The 17,102-nt window shown below is 36.5% G+C and overlaps 1 protein-coding gene across 3 annotated transcripts in view; it reads left to right on the top strand.

Annotated features, from left to right (window-relative positions):
- LOC137638708 (long-chain-fatty-acid--CoA ligase ACSBG2-like) overlaps positions 1 to 11,897 on the top strand; it is a 69,177-nt gene extending 57,280 nt beyond the window's left edge. For all 3 annotated transcript variants that reach the window (XM_068371026.1, XM_068371027.1, XM_068371028.1), the window contains 6 exons: positions 7,024 to 7,231; positions 7,460 to 7,598; positions 7,833 to 8,030; positions 8,145 to 9,432; positions 10,049 to 10,295; positions 10,749 to 11,897. In XM_068371026.1, the coding sequence (XP_068227127.1) occupies positions 7,024 to 7,231; positions 7,460 to 7,598; positions 7,833 to 8,030; positions 8,145 to 9,432; positions 10,049 to 10,295; positions 10,749 to 10,825 (2,157 nt within the window). In that variant the 3' untranslated portion in view covers positions 10,826 to 11,897. The remainder of the gene's footprint in view (positions 1 to 7,023; positions 7,232 to 7,459; positions 7,599 to 7,832; positions 8,031 to 8,144; positions 9,433 to 10,048; positions 10,296 to 10,748) is intronic.
- Positions 11,898 to 17,102: the final 5,205 nt, after the last annotated feature.

Raw genomic sequence — 17,102 nt, 5'->3', positions numbered from 1 at the left:
ATATATATATATATATATATATATATATATATATATATATATATATATATATATATATATATATATATATACACGCTGGTTTTATTGCGCGGTCAATTTTACTCTTGTATTGTGAGATCAGTTTTACTGTTGTATTATGAGGTCAGTTTTACTGTTGTATTATGAGGTCAGTTTTACTGTTGTATTATGAGGCCAGTTTTACTGTTGTATTATGAGGTGAGGTCAGTTTTACTGTTGTATAATGAGGTCAATTTTTCTTGGTCAGTTTTACTCTGTTGCATTACGAGGTCAGTTTTACTCTTACTGTTGTATCATGTCAGTTTTACTGTTGTAGTATGAGGTCAGTTGTACTGTTGTAGTACGAGGTCAGTTGTACTCCGTTGTATTACGAGGTCAGTTGTACTCCGTTGTATTACGAGGTCAGTTGTACTCCGTTGTATTACGAGGTCAGTTGTACTCCGTTGTATTAAGAGGTCAGTTGTACTCCGTTGTATTACGAGGTCAGTTGTACTCCGTTGTATTACGAGGTCAGTTGTACTCCGTTGTATTACGAGGTCAGTTTTACTGTTGTATTATGAGGTCAGTTTTACTGTTGTATTATGAGGTGAGGTCAGTTTTACTGTTGTATAATGAGGTCAATTTTTCTTGGTCAGTTTTACTCTGTTGCATTACGAGGTCAGTTTTACTCTTACTGTTGTAGTATGAGGTCAGTTTTACTGTTGTAGTATGAGGTCAGTTTTACTGTTGTAGTATGAGGTCAGTTTTACTGTTGTAGTATGAGGTCAGTTGTACTCCGTTGTATTACGAGGCCAGTTGTACTCCGTTGTATTACGAGGCCAGTTGTACTCCGTTGTATTACGAGGCCAGTTGTACTCCGTTGTATTACGAGGCCAGTTTTACTCTTGTATTATGAGGCCAGTTTTACTCTTGTATTATGAGGCCAGTTTTACTCTTGTATTATGAGGTCAGTTTTACTTGGTCAGTTTTACTGTTGTATTATGAGGCTAGTTTTACTGTTGTATTATGAGGCTAGTTTTACTGTTGTATTATGAGGCTAGTTTTACTGTTGTATTATGAGGCTAGTTTTACTGTTGTATTATGAGGTGAGGTCAGTTTTACTAGGTCAGTTTTACTCTTGTATTATGGGGTCAATTTTTCTTGGTCAGTTTTACTCTGTTGTATTACGAGGTCAGTTTTACTCTTACTGTTGTATTGAGGTCAGTTTTACTGTTGTATTATGAGGTCAGTTTTACTGTTGTATTATGAGGTCAGTTTTACTGTTGTATTATGAGGTCAGTTGTACTCCGTTGTATTACGAGGTCAGTTTTACTCTTACTGTTGTATCATGTCAGTTTTACTGTTGTATTATAAGGTCAGTTGTACTCCGTTGTATTACGTGGTCAGTTTTACTCTTACTGTTGTATCATGTCAGTTTTACTGTTGTATTATGAGGTCAATTTTACTGTTGTATTATGAGGCCAGTTTTACTGTTGTATTATGAGGTGAGGTCAGTTTTACTAGGTCAGTTTTACTCTTTTGTATTATGAGGTCAGTTTTACTCTGTATTATGTCAGTTTTACTCTGTTGTATTATGAGGTCAGTTTTACTCTGTTGTATTATGAGGTCAGATTTACTCTATTGTATTATGAGGTCAGTTTTACTTGGTCAGTTTTACAATGTTGTATTAAGAAGTCAGTTTTACTCTTGTATTATGAGGTCAGTTTTACTCTTGTATTATGAGGTCAGTTTTACTCTTGTATTATGAGGTCAGTTTTACTATGTCAGTTTTACTGTTGTATAATGAGGTCAGTTTTACTGTTGTATAATGAGGTCAGTTTTACTGTTGTATAATGAGGTCAGTTTTACTGTTGTATAATGAGGTCAGTTTTACTGTTGTATAATGAGGTCAGTTGTACTCCGTTGTATAATGAGGTCAGTTGTACTCCGTTGTATTACGAGGTCAGTTGTACTCCGTTGTATTACGAGGTCAGTTTTACTCCGTTGTATTACGAGGTCAGTTTTACTCTTACTGTTGTATCATGTCAGTTTTACTGTTGTATTATGAGGTCAGTTGTACTCCGTTGTATTACGAGGTCAGTTTTACTCTTACTGTTGTATCATGTCAGTTTTACTATTGTATTACGAGGTCAGTTTTACTGTTGTATTATGAGGTCAGTTGTACTCCGTTGTATTACGAGGTCAGTTTCACTCTTACTGTTGTATCATGTCAGTTTTACTGTTGTATTATGAGGTCAGTTGTACTCCGTTGTATTACGAGGTCAGTTTCACTCTTACTGTTGTATCATGTCAGTTTTACTGTTGTATTATGAGGTCAGTTTTACTGTTGTATTATGAGGTCAGTTTTACTCTGTTGTACTATGAGGTCAGATTTACTCTATTGTATTATGAGGTCAGTATTAATTGGTCAGTTTTACAATGTTGTATTAAGAGGTCAGTTTTACTGTTGTATTATGAGGTCAGTTTTACTTGGTCAGTTTAACTGTTGTATTATGAGGTCAATTTTACTGTTGTATAATGAGGTCAATTTTACTGTTGTATAATGAGGTCAATTTTACTGTTGTATAATGAGGTCAATTTTACTGTTGTATAATGAGGTCAGTTTTACTGTTGTATAATGAGGCCAGTTTTACTCGGTTGTATTATGAGGTCAGTTTTACAATGTTGTATTAAGAGGTCAGTTTTACAATGTTGTATTAAGAGGTCAGTTTTACTTGGCCAGTTTTACTCTTGTATCATGTGGCCAGTTTTACTCTTGTATCATGAGGCCAGTTTTACTCTTGTATCATGAGGCCAGTTTTACTCTTGTATCATGAGGCCAGTTTTACTCTTGTATCATGAGGCCAGTTTTACTGTTGTATAATGAGGTCAGTTTTACTGTTGTATTATGAGGTCAGTTTTACTGTTGTATTATGAGGTCAGTTTTACTCTTTTGTATTATGAGGTCAGTTTTACTCTTTTGTATTATGAGGTCAGTTTTACTCTTTTGTATTATGAGGTCAGTTTTACTATGTATTAAGAGGTCAGTTTTACAATGTTGTATTGAGGTCAGTTTTACTTGGTCAGTTTTACTGTTGTATTATGAGGTCAGTTTTACTGTTGTATTATGAGGTCAGTTTTACTGTTGTATTATGAGGCCAGTTTTACTGTTGTATTATGAGGCCAGTTTTACTGTTGTATTATGAGGTGAGGTCAGTTTTACTAGGTCAGTTTTACTGTTGTATAATGAGGTCAGATTTACTCTTTCGTATAATGAGGTCAGATTTACTCTATTGTATAATGAGGTCAGTTTTACTTGGTCAGTTTTACAATGTTGTATTAAGAGGTCAGTTTTACAATGTTGTATTGAAGTCAGTTTTACTCTTGTATTATGAGGTCAGTTTTACTTGGTCAGTTTTACTCTAGTATTATGAGGTCAATTTTACTATGTCATTTTACTGTTGTATAATGAGGTCAGTTTTACTGTTGTATAATGAGGTCAGTTTTACTGTTGTATAATGAGGTCAGTTTTACTGTTGTATAATGAGGTCAGTTTTACTCTGTTGTATTATGAGGTCAGTTTTACAATGTTGTATTAAGAGGTCAGTTTTACTTGGTCAGTTTTACAATGTTGTATTGAGGTCAGTTTTACTTGGTCAGTTTTACTCTTGTATTATGAGGTCAGTTTTACTTGGTCAGTTTTACTGTTGTATAATGAGGTCAGTTTTACTGTTGTATAATGAGGTCAGTTTTACTGTTGTATAATGAGGTCAGTTTTACTCTTGTATTATGAGGTCAGTTTTACTCTTGTATTATGAGGTCAGTTTTACTCTTGTATTATGAGGTCAGTTTTACTCTTGTATTATGAGGTCAGTTTTACAATGTTGTATTATGAGGTCAGTTTTACAATGTTGTATTATGAGGTCAGTTTTACAATGTTGTATTATGAGGTCAGTTTTACAATGTTGTATTATGAGGTCAGTTTTACAATGTTGTATTATGAGGTCAGTTTTACAATGTTGTATTATGAGGTCAAATTTTCTTGGTCAGTTTTACTCTTGTATTACGAGGTCAGTTTTACTCTTGTATTACGAGGTCAGTTTTACTCTTGTATTACGAGGTCAGTTTTACTCTTGTATTACGAGGTCAGTTTTACTCTTGTATTACGAGGTCAGTTTTACTCTTGTATTACGAGGTCAGTTTTACTCTGTTGTATTATGAGGTCAAATTTTCTTGGTCGGTTTTACTCCGTTGTATTACGAGGTCAGTTTTACTCCGTTGTATTAAGAGGTCAGTTTTACTCCGTTGTATTAAGAGGTCAGTTTTACTCCGTTGTATTAAGAGGTCAGTTTTACTCCGTTGTATTAAGAGGTCAGTTTTACTCCGTTGTATTAAGAGGTCAGTTTTACTCCGTTGTATTAAGAGGTCAGTTTTACTCCGTTGTATTAAGAGGTCAGTTTTACTCCGTTGTATTACGAGGTCAGTTTTACTCCGTTGAATTACGAGGTCAGTTTTACTCCGTTGAATTACGAGGTCAGTTTTACTCCGTTGAATTACGAGGTCAGTTTTACTCCGTTGAATTACGAGGTCAGTTTTACTCCGTTGAATTACGAGGTCAGTTTTACTCCGTTGAATTACGAGGTCAGTTTTACTCCGTTGAATTACGAGGTCAGTTTTACTCCGTTGAATTACGAGGTCAGTTTTACTCCGTTGAATTACGAGGTCAGTTTTACTCCGTTGAATTACGAGGTCAGTTTTACTCCGTTGAATTACGAGGTCAGTTTTACTCCGTTGAATTACGAGGTCAGTTTTACTCCGTTGAATTACGAGGTCAGTTTTACTCCGTTGAATTACGAGGTCAGTTTTACTCCGTTGAATTACGAGGTCAGTTTTACTCCGTTGTATTATGAGGTCAATTTTACTCTTGATTTTTTGATAGGATTTTTATTTAAATTTTTTTTTTTTGCCACTATCCATGAGATCACATTTCTGCTTAAATATACAATAGATACCATTACTCTCTCACCTCACAGTCTTGAGGCCTTATTTCTGCTTCCCATATTGCTCTTAATATACCCAGCATCCATTATCTCCCCTCTGCTGCTAGTAGGCCTAATTTGACCATTTCAATTTGAAACTGGACCTGGCTCTTACCATTTTTCATTTTACTCTATACATTGTTCCACTTCTGTATTCAGCATCTCCATCAGTGGCCCCTCCACCCTCTGTGCTTCTCACATGTCCTGGGACACTAATTTTTGGTATTCAATAGTTCTTCAAAATATTCTCTCCATCTCCTCTTAATGACTTTGTCCCTATGCAGTATATTTCCATCTCCATCTCTGGTAACTCCCAATTGCCTTAATTCCTGTCTTTGTCTTTTCCTCAAGTATGAAATATTATAAATATCTTACTTCCACCCATTTTTCTTAGCCTTTCATTCAATTGCTCTACTACTCTTCTAATAGCTATACTGTACCTACTTCACTTTCAGAATTTTTTTTCCCTCCTTTAGACACACCCTATCCCCTGGTTCTTCCCACTACTATTTGTTTCCCCTACACACATTTCTTTCATACATACACGGGTATATGTAGGAACATATCACAAAATTACTTATTTGGATTTTTCTAACCATACATCCTTAAGAGTTCTATTTCCTTTCCATCTTGTCTTCTGCACACACAGGATGTCTATCCTCCACTCCATCACATCCACTATCTTCCTCAGTCTTCCCATCAATGAATAGTACGGGAAAAGGGTAACCTTGATGACGGCTCCCCTTCAATTTCGCCACTCTTCCCCCTCAGAGTGAAAACTCTATTCGGGGTGAAGATTGCCATGTGTCGTATCAAGAAATACGTCCCCTGATATGCGATATCCTCAAGAAAAATTTTAAGGATACTCGCGCTAGGAGTTAGAATTCTTGAGATCTATGGACAATTCTCTGGGAGAATCGCTGTAGCCAAATATCCCGTAGAAAGCTGCCAACAGGAAGCTTCCATCAGGACGACATGGCCATCTCACCCAAAAAATAGATTTTTCGCTTTGCTTCAAAATCCGTTTTATGATCACCTAACCTTGCAGTCATCAACCACAGTTGTGTAAAGGGTGATCCTATCTTGGACTAAATAGTCCAACTGCAAGTTAGCAGCTTCCACAGTTATTGGCAGTGGGCCTGCCATTTAGCTGAAAAACAAGACCACAGGGCAGCAGCTGTTCTTTTTTAGTTTTCTATGACAGACAGGACTTATGGTGGTAGTAATCTTACACCCCTATCACACGTACAGTATATGATTGTCTATACGGGGAAATTTTCTTTACTCTTCAATCCTTCGTTTGCAATCTCTAGGACCAATTGTTATTCTTTTTGTCCATCCATTATGTCCTTTTCATAAGTCCTGCCCATGTCCATTTCTTTTTATTGTTAGAATATCCTCTACTTCAGTTTTCTTCCGTATCCATGCTGCTATTTTTTTGTGATATTCCCATCATTATTCTTTCCATGGCCCTTTGAATTGTAACTAGCTCATGTTCAAAGCCTTTAGTAATAAGGCTCAAATTTTCTGGTTCCTCAGTTAATACTGCTGTGACAGTGTGATTATTTATTTTTTTTTTTTAAAGGGAAGGTGGCATTTACTTTTCATAGTCATTTTGTTTACGAAAAGTTATTATCCATCCAATGCTCATCCTATTAATTTTGGTCTCATGTCCTCTGGAAACATTTACCATTTATCTCAAGTACGTAGATTCATTAACAAGCGCTCTAAATTTGTCCATAACCTTTTATTTTCTGAATTTTCATTGAACATGCCTATTCAAATCTACAGTATTATACATCAGTAATTTTAAGTAAGACCGTGCTTGTAAGTACAATTAGCATGAAAGTGCTGGAAGTTTACTTAGCACTGAAGTTATTCAAGTACAAACCTATGTACTGTACAAGTTCTTGAGGTTAGTTTTTACTTTTTTTCTTAGTTTATAACATTATTGCTTATACTTAAAGAGGAACTTCGTTTATTTCAGAAAGGAGAGCTTGAGCAGGAAAGTCTCAAGTCCTCATTGCCCTCTTCTTCTTCATTTTCTGAACCTAGACCAGATACCCCAGAGACTACCTCTGCCCATTCGCACTCTCCCGAGTCTTCTCCAGCACCCGTACCGCAACATATTTCAGACTCGAGACCAAAACCAGAAATGTTCAAGTCACCAACCAAACAGACAGAGTATCTTAATGGTAAGTTAAGCAAGGATCCTATTAGGTTAAATCTTAGTGTATCATTCATATTTACTTGAAAATTGTCTTTACCTGGCTTTTCCTGAAACCTGAAACCTTGAAATTACTACCATATTTTGATACAGTATTTAAGTGGCTTTTCTAACTTCAATGTATTCCTGCATTTACAAGATTCATAATAACTATACTGTAGCTTATTTTTAATGATAATTTTTATGATATCCATAGGACCGGATCAAATAATTCCTGCTGATGTCATAAAAACATGGGAACCAACTGGGGCAGTGAAGCTCAAAATTGGGGATCAGGGAGTTTCTGCGCACACACCCATATCGGTGCCGACACTTTTGAAAAAAGCAGCAGATAAGTAAGTTTCCGTGCCATTTTGCCAGAAATAATTCGGTACATATTTAATAATCTTACCCTGTACAAACTTCTTTTTTTTATTACTAGTTATGGTTCAAAACCTGTTTCGGGTACTCGTGGAAGAATGAAGTTCTGTTCTTGTACCTGTTCTTAGATGTAAATAATGTAATTAACTTTTTCATCCATGAAGTAAATTTACTTGCACATATATTCTTCTAATATTAATATCTTGCAGGTATCCTCAAACAAATGCTATGTGCGTTAAAAAAGATGGTGTTTGGAAAGGAACAACCTACCAAGAATACTATGATCAAGTTCGTACTATGGCAAAGGCCTTTATTAAACTTGGTCTTGAGAAATTTCATGGAGTTTGCATACTAGGTTTCAACTCTCCTGAATGGTTCATTTCTGATATTGCAGCCATCTTTGCTGGGTAAGTGTTTTTTTTAATGATTTACTTTTAATGTAACAAAAAAAAAAATATATGGTTGATATACAGTATTGGAATATTTCCTTGAATAATATATGAAAATTTGTTTTCCTTCAGTGGTTTTGCTGCTGGTATTTACACCACAAATTCTCCAGAAGCTTGTGAACATTGTGCAAGAAATTGTGAGGCTCAAATTTGGGTGGTAGAGGACCAAAAGCAGCTGGACAAGGTTCTCCAGATTCGTGACTCCTTGCCTCACTTAAAAACAATAATACAGTACTCTGGGAAACCTACTACCGAGGGAGTTCTAAGTTGGGCTGAAGCTATGGCCATTGGAAGGCAACAACCTGATACAGAGTTAGAGCAGAGGCTTCGCCGTATTGCGGTCAATCAGTGCTGTACTTTAATTTACACGTCTGGTACTACCGGTCCCCCGAAGGGCGTTATGCTGAGTCATGACAACTTGACTTGGACTGCCCATGCCAATTCTATTCATGTGGACTTCTATCCCGGAAAAGAAGTTTTGATAAGTTTCTTGCCACTCTCTCATGTTGCAGCACAAATGGCTGACATTTATACTTGCATGTATGCAGGTGGTACATGCTATTTTGCTCAACCAGATGCTTTAAAAGGTAGTTTAGGGGCCACTCTAAAAGAAGTGCGTCCAACTGTATTTTTAGGGGTTCCACGTGTTTGGGAGAAGATATATGAAAAGATGATGGAAGTCGGCAAAAAAACCACTGGAGTTAAAAAATCTATTGCCACGTGGGCTAAATCAATTGGAATGGAAGCAAATGAACGTAAACAAAAACAAGATTTTAGGAAACCTTTCTGTTTCTCTATTGCTAATGCTGTTGTTTTCAAGAAGATCAAAACTGTTCTTGGATTTGATAGGTGCAGGATTTTCATCTCGGCAGCAGCTCCTATTTCACCAGATATCGTAAGGTATTTTCACAGCTTGGATATCACACTTACTGAAATTTATGGAATGTCAGAGTCCTCCGGACCCCATACTATTGGCTTGGAAAAAGCATTCAAGGTTGGCAGCTGTGGTCGCACTCCCCCAGGTTTCTATACAAAGTTACATAATCCTGATAAAGATGGCAATGGAGAAATCTGCATGGGTGGTCGCCATGTGTCAATGGGCTATTTGCACATGGAAGACAAAACTCATGAAGCAATTGATGATGATGGTTGGTTGCACTCGGGGGATATTGGCAAACTGGATAACGACAACTTCTTATTCATTACTGGTCGTCTGAAAGAACTAATCATAACGGCTGGAGGAGAGAACATAGCACCAGTAATGATTGAAGACACTCTGAAGTCAGAGCTTCCTTGCTTGAGCAACTGTATGCTTATTGGTGATAAAAGGAAGTTCTTGTCTATTCTGCTCACACTGAAGGTTAGTCAGCTTTAACGAATAGTGATAATTTCTGGGGAATAGTACTAAAGTTTAGTTTGTAATTATCTAAGAAAATTTAGTTGAGATATAATGTAACAGCTACAGCAACAGTGAAGCGATAAATCACTGCAGGATTGTAGCGTGTTGTCAGATTGTAATCAGTTGCATTGTAAGATAGTGTTAAATTGTATTGAAGCAGGATTTCTTGCATAATATGTAGTCTTTATAAAATTAAATGCTAGGTGTTAGGGGACATTAGACAATACTGGAAACTTCAAACAAATTCATCTCCTGAACATAAAGAACTGAAGAAAAGTTTCAAAAGTATTTGAAATTCATTTTGAATCTACTAGCTGTAAAATTTTTTACTTATACTGTGACAAAGGGAGTAGATAAATTGCTCACAGCCTATATATGTATTCGTATGTATGTATGTGTAGAAATTTTATGAAAATGCAGAAATGTGCAACAAAAAAAAAATAGAGCAAATATTTAAATGTAGGGTACATTAATATGCAAGTTACTGAGAATTAATTTGTTATAAATAAAACTTTAAAGCTTCAAAGGATGGATAAAGATAAATGCTATGAATCTCATACTGTGTTTACTTTTGCAGACTAACATGAATATGGATACTGGCGAGCCTTTAGATACTTTAGCACCAGCAGCTATAGAGTGGTGCCGAAGCGTTGGATCTCGAGCTAATACTGTTCCGGATGTGCTAGCTGGTCCAGATGTTAATGTGATGCGTGCAATCCAGGAGGGAATTGACAGAGCAAACAAGCTTGCTCCTTCTAATGCCCAGAAAATTCAGAAATGGACAATCTTACCCAAAGACTTCTCCATACCAGGAGATGAACTAGGTAAGGGGATTTTGACCTGTAAAAAAGTGAAAAAAAAAAAAATTACAAAGTTCAACTTATCAAGATTTATTATGGTGTTGATTTGTTTAAATTTTCAGTAGCTACTTGACTTGTTTAAACTTTCATCAATTAATTTATATTATTTTTGCATTTGCAAGGTATGGTATATCATCCCTATCTATTCTTAAGGGTATAATTTTCCAGCCTTTGGCCAAATATTAGCAAACTTTTGAAAAAAAAATTTAGAACTTTATTTTATCTGACCAGTATTAGCACTATTTTCAATTAATTTGTAAAAGTATTATTCTGTACACAAAAATATTCATATGCCTGTGCTAATCGTTCTTTATTTTACTGAAATGGCAGTTAGATCTCTTAACTCTTTTAAGTAAGTGAAATTGTAACGTTAGTGTAATTTGCTTTTGGAATTGATGGAGATTTTATTTCTTTCAGGGCCAACTATGAAAACCAAAAGACCCCAAGTTGTCAAGAAGTACAGTGAGACTATAGAAAGGTTTTATGAATCTTAGTATGATCAAAAGACTTTCATTTAGTGTGATTGTTTGTGCCTGCAGGACCAATAGGTGTAGGAATTTGTAAGCTCAATATTGTTAAAGTTTGAGAAAAGGGTAATGGCAAAACTGAAACATAGTTATGATTAATACTGAAATTAAAAAGCTTTATTTAAAATTAGTAGGAGTGATCACGGTACCACCTACTGTCTGGTAGTTTTGTTGGTACGCAGTTTTTAAAATTCCAGCTATTATTTGGTAGTTCTTAAAGTCCCAGCTATAATTTGAATAAACCAGTTTTTTAGTACTGTATCTTCGATTAAATTGCAGATAATGAATAGATTATTAGTTTTGCAAAGATTTTTGTACTGATCTTAAGGTTTGTTCTGAGCAAGTATCACTAAAATATGTATAATCTAGATACTGTGGATGCAGTAGATTTTACTTTGCACTAGAGAAGATTGGAGTGTTAAATCTGTATATGGCTGAACTATAGATGTGATACATAGTGCAGGTGCTTTGTGATAAATGTATATTAGTAATAGTAGTATCAAATTAACTTTTTATCTTTGGTGGTGTCTTTAGTGCCACTCTTGACTGCAAATATTCTATTTTTAATATATTAGTAACAATACAGAGTTCATGTACTTCCTGCAATGAATGTTGAAAGTAATAGAAGTATTGTCTAGAATAAGGATATTAATTTGAATTTAGTTTTTTTAAGTTGCAAAAATATGAAATTATTCATGATTGATGAAAAATATGGAAACATAATATTACAAGTTGCATTTAAATAATGATTGCATTTAAGGAAAAAAAGGAAGGATATCTCTGGATTGGCCCGTTAATCTGTACAGCTTCTGTTATTTATAATCTTGCTCCTCAAAAGCACTAGGGAATGCTTAGTACTTAAGATAATTTTTAAGGAGTTTTTCAACAATGCAATCTTTATGTACCTGTAAAATAGTTTGCTTTCCCATGTGCAATGAGTAATTTAAGATTCCTGAACTACTGTATTCAAAGTTGGATATAACCATATGTATGGCATTGAATTTGTAAATGAGGAATTATTTAAAATCAAAAGAATTTATATAGATATCTTATTAGCCTTCTAATTTTTTTTTTTTATGGTAAAGGCCCGTTTTACAAGGATTTTATTTTTTACAATTTAAACTGCTTTGGTGTAATATGTTCTTCCAATCCCACCTACAGTTATATTTTGCCATTTACATTTAAATGTGTTATTACTCTTCTTGCCTAGCTGTAAAATGTGTAAATTATTCCATTATTTCGCCAATAATCAATACCTCGGGCAGGCCTTACACTAGTCCTAATATAATATAGGTTTGACTATATCGAGAAAAGCTCTTGGTTAAACGATGACAAATTTGGAGATAATTTGTAGTTTTCCGTATCAAATATAAACCTGGAGTTATTTAAGTGAAAGAATATCCATATAAATAACTCCAGGTTTGTATTAGATAGGGTAAAAATACAAGTTGTAAATCTATTTAAATTTTGATGAGTTCAATTTAAAAATATTTTACTTGGTATTAAGATGCCCGTTCTCCTTAGCATTCTCCAGTAGCATTTTGCCTTTAACTCCATTTCAAGGACTTCACAGAAGTTGGTTATTTTGACAAGATGCCTCTTGCATTTTTCCCCATGTTTCGATACAAAAGGTTTAACCTCTTTTCCTATTTATCCTGTATTATTAAAGTTTGTCTTACAGTACAGTATTTAAAGTAAGTTTTTGAGAGGAATTTGTCAGCTCACTTTAGTCAGGCTAAAGTTAATCCTGAATTGTTCCTACATTTATATATTCAGCATGATTAGACGTGTGAAAATCTATAACTAGGTGTTTAGTCACTACTAGTGGGTGGTAGGAAAAAACAACCCCCCACCACTTTGTAGCAACTTTACACTGTCCACTGCTGTTTTAATTTATTTTTTTGGATAATAGTTGACAGTTTGTGTGCAAAGGGATCTTTCTAAGGAAAGAAGTTTTGCAGTTTTTCGGATAACTGTACCACCTGACTGAGACGTCTTTGTAACCTGCTAATATACAATTTCTAGTTCCTGTTTCGCAGCATTACTATTGTTTATTCCCTCGTGAGTGGGAAGGAGTGTCGACGTTTTCTAGCACCCGGAAGGCGCTAGAACTATATCATTATGTTCTCTTCACAGCTTCTAAGATCTTTCCTCGGAGTCTATTCAACATCGGCCGAGGAGGCCTTCCAACTTAATCTCTTCACTCGTTGCCAGGCGGGATGGAAGTGCTCTGCTCTCCTCTTTTCCCCTTAATAGACAAAGTCTAGAAGACCAGTTGATGAGAGTTGCATATATTTTACTCATGCCAATTCTCTCCCTATGGTAGAGACGGTGCTGGCCACTTCACTGAAGAGTAACAATGAGAAGACCCGAGAGACAAGACAGTGCAGAGGACACCCGAGTGCTCCTTATTCAAATCACGCACTGCAAATTGGGATGGAAGGGCTACAATATTCTTTCCCATTTTGGATGGAGGAAATCCCAAAGACCGATCAAGAAGTTGCACTCGTGACTACTACTGAGAGAGTTATCAAACATAAGTTTGCTCCTGACCTTTTTCTGTGCTCTTGCACTAGAGCCCACAAGCTCTCTGGGTGCTAACTCCTTTACATGGAATAAGAGATCTGGTAAAGCATGTCCTCACCTGGTCACACACCCTAGAGCATTTTCCTGTGTTCTCTCATCTCCTACAGGAGCACGCCATCATCTGCTATCAGTCTTCTTTCTACAACAGGTCTCGCCTCTACACTCCTCCCAAGAACGCATTTGTTTCAATACAAACCCTCATTCTTTGCTTAGATATAAAATGGCGTAAGTTGGAACACTTGTTATAGACACTTTTAACACTTGGTGAACAACCATTACCAGTGGTATCAAGGAAGCACCTACCTACCGCACACTCCCAACCCCAACAAACCCACTTTGATTTTAGCCATGGTTGACAAAATTTTCTTTTCCATGAGGTCACTCTTGCACGGAGGCATCTTGTGCAAAGTGTCTAGTGGTCATCCTCCTAGACTAAGTGGGAGCGGTACCACAGGAGGAAGAGGTTTATGGGATTCTTTGCCTTGAGGGTCTTTAATTCTCGGGTAAACCTCAGATCTGGAAGTTCTTCCTGTCTCCCCTAGTGAGGTGACAAAATCTTCCGCCCTTGGAGAGTCCGCATCACGTAGTGCTCTGCATCTCCTGTGCCTGTACTTAGTGTGTTCAGGTTCCCTTCAATGGACAGGTCACTAGTGTTGTTGGTTTGGGTACCATTGCAGGACAGTTCATCTGTTCCTGCAGAGGTTGGCCTTGGCTCTAACCACGTTGATAAGGGTAGAAGAGAGACTAGCCATGGTAAGCTGCTCTAATACCTTCTAGGAGAACACGCCAAAATCAAACCTTTGTTCTCTATTCTTTGGTAGAGCCATAGCCTATGTACCATGGCCTTCCATGTCATCGATTAAGAGTTTTATTGCGTACACTTAGGAATGCTGTTCAATCTTGTTTCTCTTCCTTTTTTTTTTTTTTTTCTTATTGGTTTTTTGATGAAAGATCTAATTTAATGTTACTGTTCTTAAAATATTTATTGATTGTTTATTACTTCTCTTGCAATTATTTATCTTGCAATTTATTTTAGTTTCCTTTCCTCACTGTGCTACTTTTCCTTATTGGAGCCTTTGGGCTTATAACATCCTGCTTTTCCAGCTAGGGTTATAGCTTGGCTTGTAATGACAATAAATGATAAAAATCAAGTTGAGAAACTCCTTTCTTCTGAGGCCTTAACAACTGAAGACCATCACAGTTCAAGCCTCTATTAAGTCTTCTGAGACTAAGGGGCCAGAAGGAAGATACTAGCCTCCTTGCTTCCTTCATCAGTATGGCCTGGGAGAGGAAGGATGAATTCGCTTCCCAAAAATGGTCCTCCAAACTTTGAGGATCTGTATCTTCAGAAGCAGGTTCTACGAGCTGCAGCTTTTCTCGTAATTTGTGATACAGGAGTCGTTCCTCCTATGCATGGTTCCCCGGTGGCACAACCAATAGACAAGATTAGAACTATCATGGTGTAAACTTGCGTTAGTAGATTCATAGAATTCTGCAAGAAAAGACTTCCTAAAGGCTGGCTGCTCTTTGAAATTACATCCTCCTTCCTTTGTGAGGTAAAGAAAGTATTATAACATTCTGAATGACTGCAATTCTCCTCTGCCCTAGGCACGGCCATTTCAGCCTAGTCAGTGATGTTTACACAGACTGATGCCTCGAATAAGAAGAGGATAGTAAAAGCTATGTTTTATGTACCACTGGTGGGGTTTATGACCTGCACCGAAAATTTGGTTGACCCAGAAAAACTTTTCAAGAACATTGACCTTGCTGGTGCAAGGGCAATTGAGTTTCAAGGTTGGTGGAGTTTTTAATTCTCAACACTGCCAACCATTGGGCCAACTGGGTCCTGGAGAGATGTGATGCTGTATTCTCCAAATCCCTGAAGCAGGTGAAGAGGAGGGACTTTTTCGCCAAAATTACTCTGTACTAGCAGGGTTCTTGTTTCCACTTGAGTACAGAAACAATGACCAAAAAGTGGAGGAAGGTGAGCCAAGACTCCCTCCTCCAAAGGGCAATAACTTGGCACCTAAATAAGACAAGGCCATAAGAGCACTGGATTTGGCCAAAGGCAATATCCACCTTTCTCACCACATGCCAGTTAGGCTTTTCAAGCCTATCAGTTGCCCTTCTTCAGAAAGTATCTCCACTGCTGATGATCTTTATACAGCTTCTCTTCTTCAATCACGTGTAAATTCACACCTCTCCTCCTCACTCCTCTCTCAATATTTTCCATCCACCTCATCTTTGACCTACCAACTGTTCTTCTGCCATAGGGTCTCCATTCCAAGAATTTCCTTGGATATTGTTCTTTTTCCATTCTTACGACGTGTCTAAACCACCAAAGTTGTCCTCTTTCAATTCCAAAATCCCATCTACTCCTCACTTTGAAGTTTATCCGGTCTTGTGACACCTTTTATCAATCTCAATTCCTTCATTTCTGCTGCCTGGAGCTGGCTTCTAGTCTTTCATGGCCGTATGTTAGAATTAGTCTCGGTATGGAGATGTATATAAGAATTTTTACTTTACGGGGTAAGTTTCTATCATTCAACGGTGGATATAGTAGATACAAGTTGTTATTGAATTTGTTTTCTACTGTTCTTTCCAGCTTAGAGTTATTTTGATAATTAAATACAGCTCCCAAATATTTTAAATTTCTGCACTGTTATAATGCTTGCCCTACTAATGAAATATTTATATTTGATTCAAGACAAGAGCATAAACTCTGTTTTCATATCCTTGCTAATCTTGCCATTTGATGATGTTATTCTAGTCTATCATTCTCTGCTGGAGGTGATCTATAGTTTCTGCTACAATTGCATGGTCATCAACAAAATTAGATCAGTGGTTATATTCTCATCAGGGTTTTGCTGCCTCTTGCATTTATCCATGAACAATATGAAAAGTGGAGGGGAAATAACACTACCTTGTCTTACTCCTGATTGGATTTCAATTCAGTCCTCAGTTTCAGTGTTTGTCTTTACTCTGGATCTGATGTTTTGATAGGAGTTATAAATTGCTCTTATTAGTTTTTAAGGAACCCCCATAATATCTTTCTCTCAATTCACCTTATATCTTTTGCCTTGGTACTCGACCAAATGCTTTCTCTAGGTCTACAAAAGCAGTATAGCTGTCTTGTGTTCCACTCCTAGCTCTTCTCAAATATCATTTTCAGGGGGAAAATCAGGTCTGATGTTCCTCTTCCTGGTCTCAGACCACTTTGCCTCTCGCCTAACTTTGATTCTACACATTCTCTTAAAATCTCTTCTCAAGTATTCTCTCATACACGAATGTGTATGCCATGGGAGATATACCTCTGTAATTGGAACATTGTTTTATCTCCCTTTTTGTAGATGTGGCACATTAAATCTCTCTGCCAATCCTCAGGGGTGTCACCTCCATTCCATAACAGGTTCATTAACTCCACCAGCCATATGAATTCCATCTTGTCCCATATGTTTTCATTCTCTTGAAAGCATCTTTCAATTCCATCTCTGATATGATGTCAGGTTCATTGCTCTCATTCACACTTAAATTCTAGATATTCTTCGTCATTATGTTGGTGATATTCAAGTGTTTGAAAATAGTTTTTCCAACCTAATTCTATATCTCTGGTCTCTGTTAAAATTGTGCCATTCCTGGGGTCTTTGATTATATAAAT

This window comes from Palaemon carinicauda, chromosome 3, assembly GCF_036898095.1.
Source record: "Palaemon carinicauda isolate YSFRI2023 chromosome 3, ASM3689809v2, whole genome shotgun sequence".
Taxonomy (NCBI): domain Eukaryota; kingdom Metazoa; phylum Arthropoda; class Malacostraca; order Decapoda; family Palaemonidae; genus Palaemon; species Palaemon carinicauda.
The sequence above is the reverse complement of the archived record's forward strand: the minus strand, read 5'-3'. Positions and strand labels throughout refer to the sequence as shown.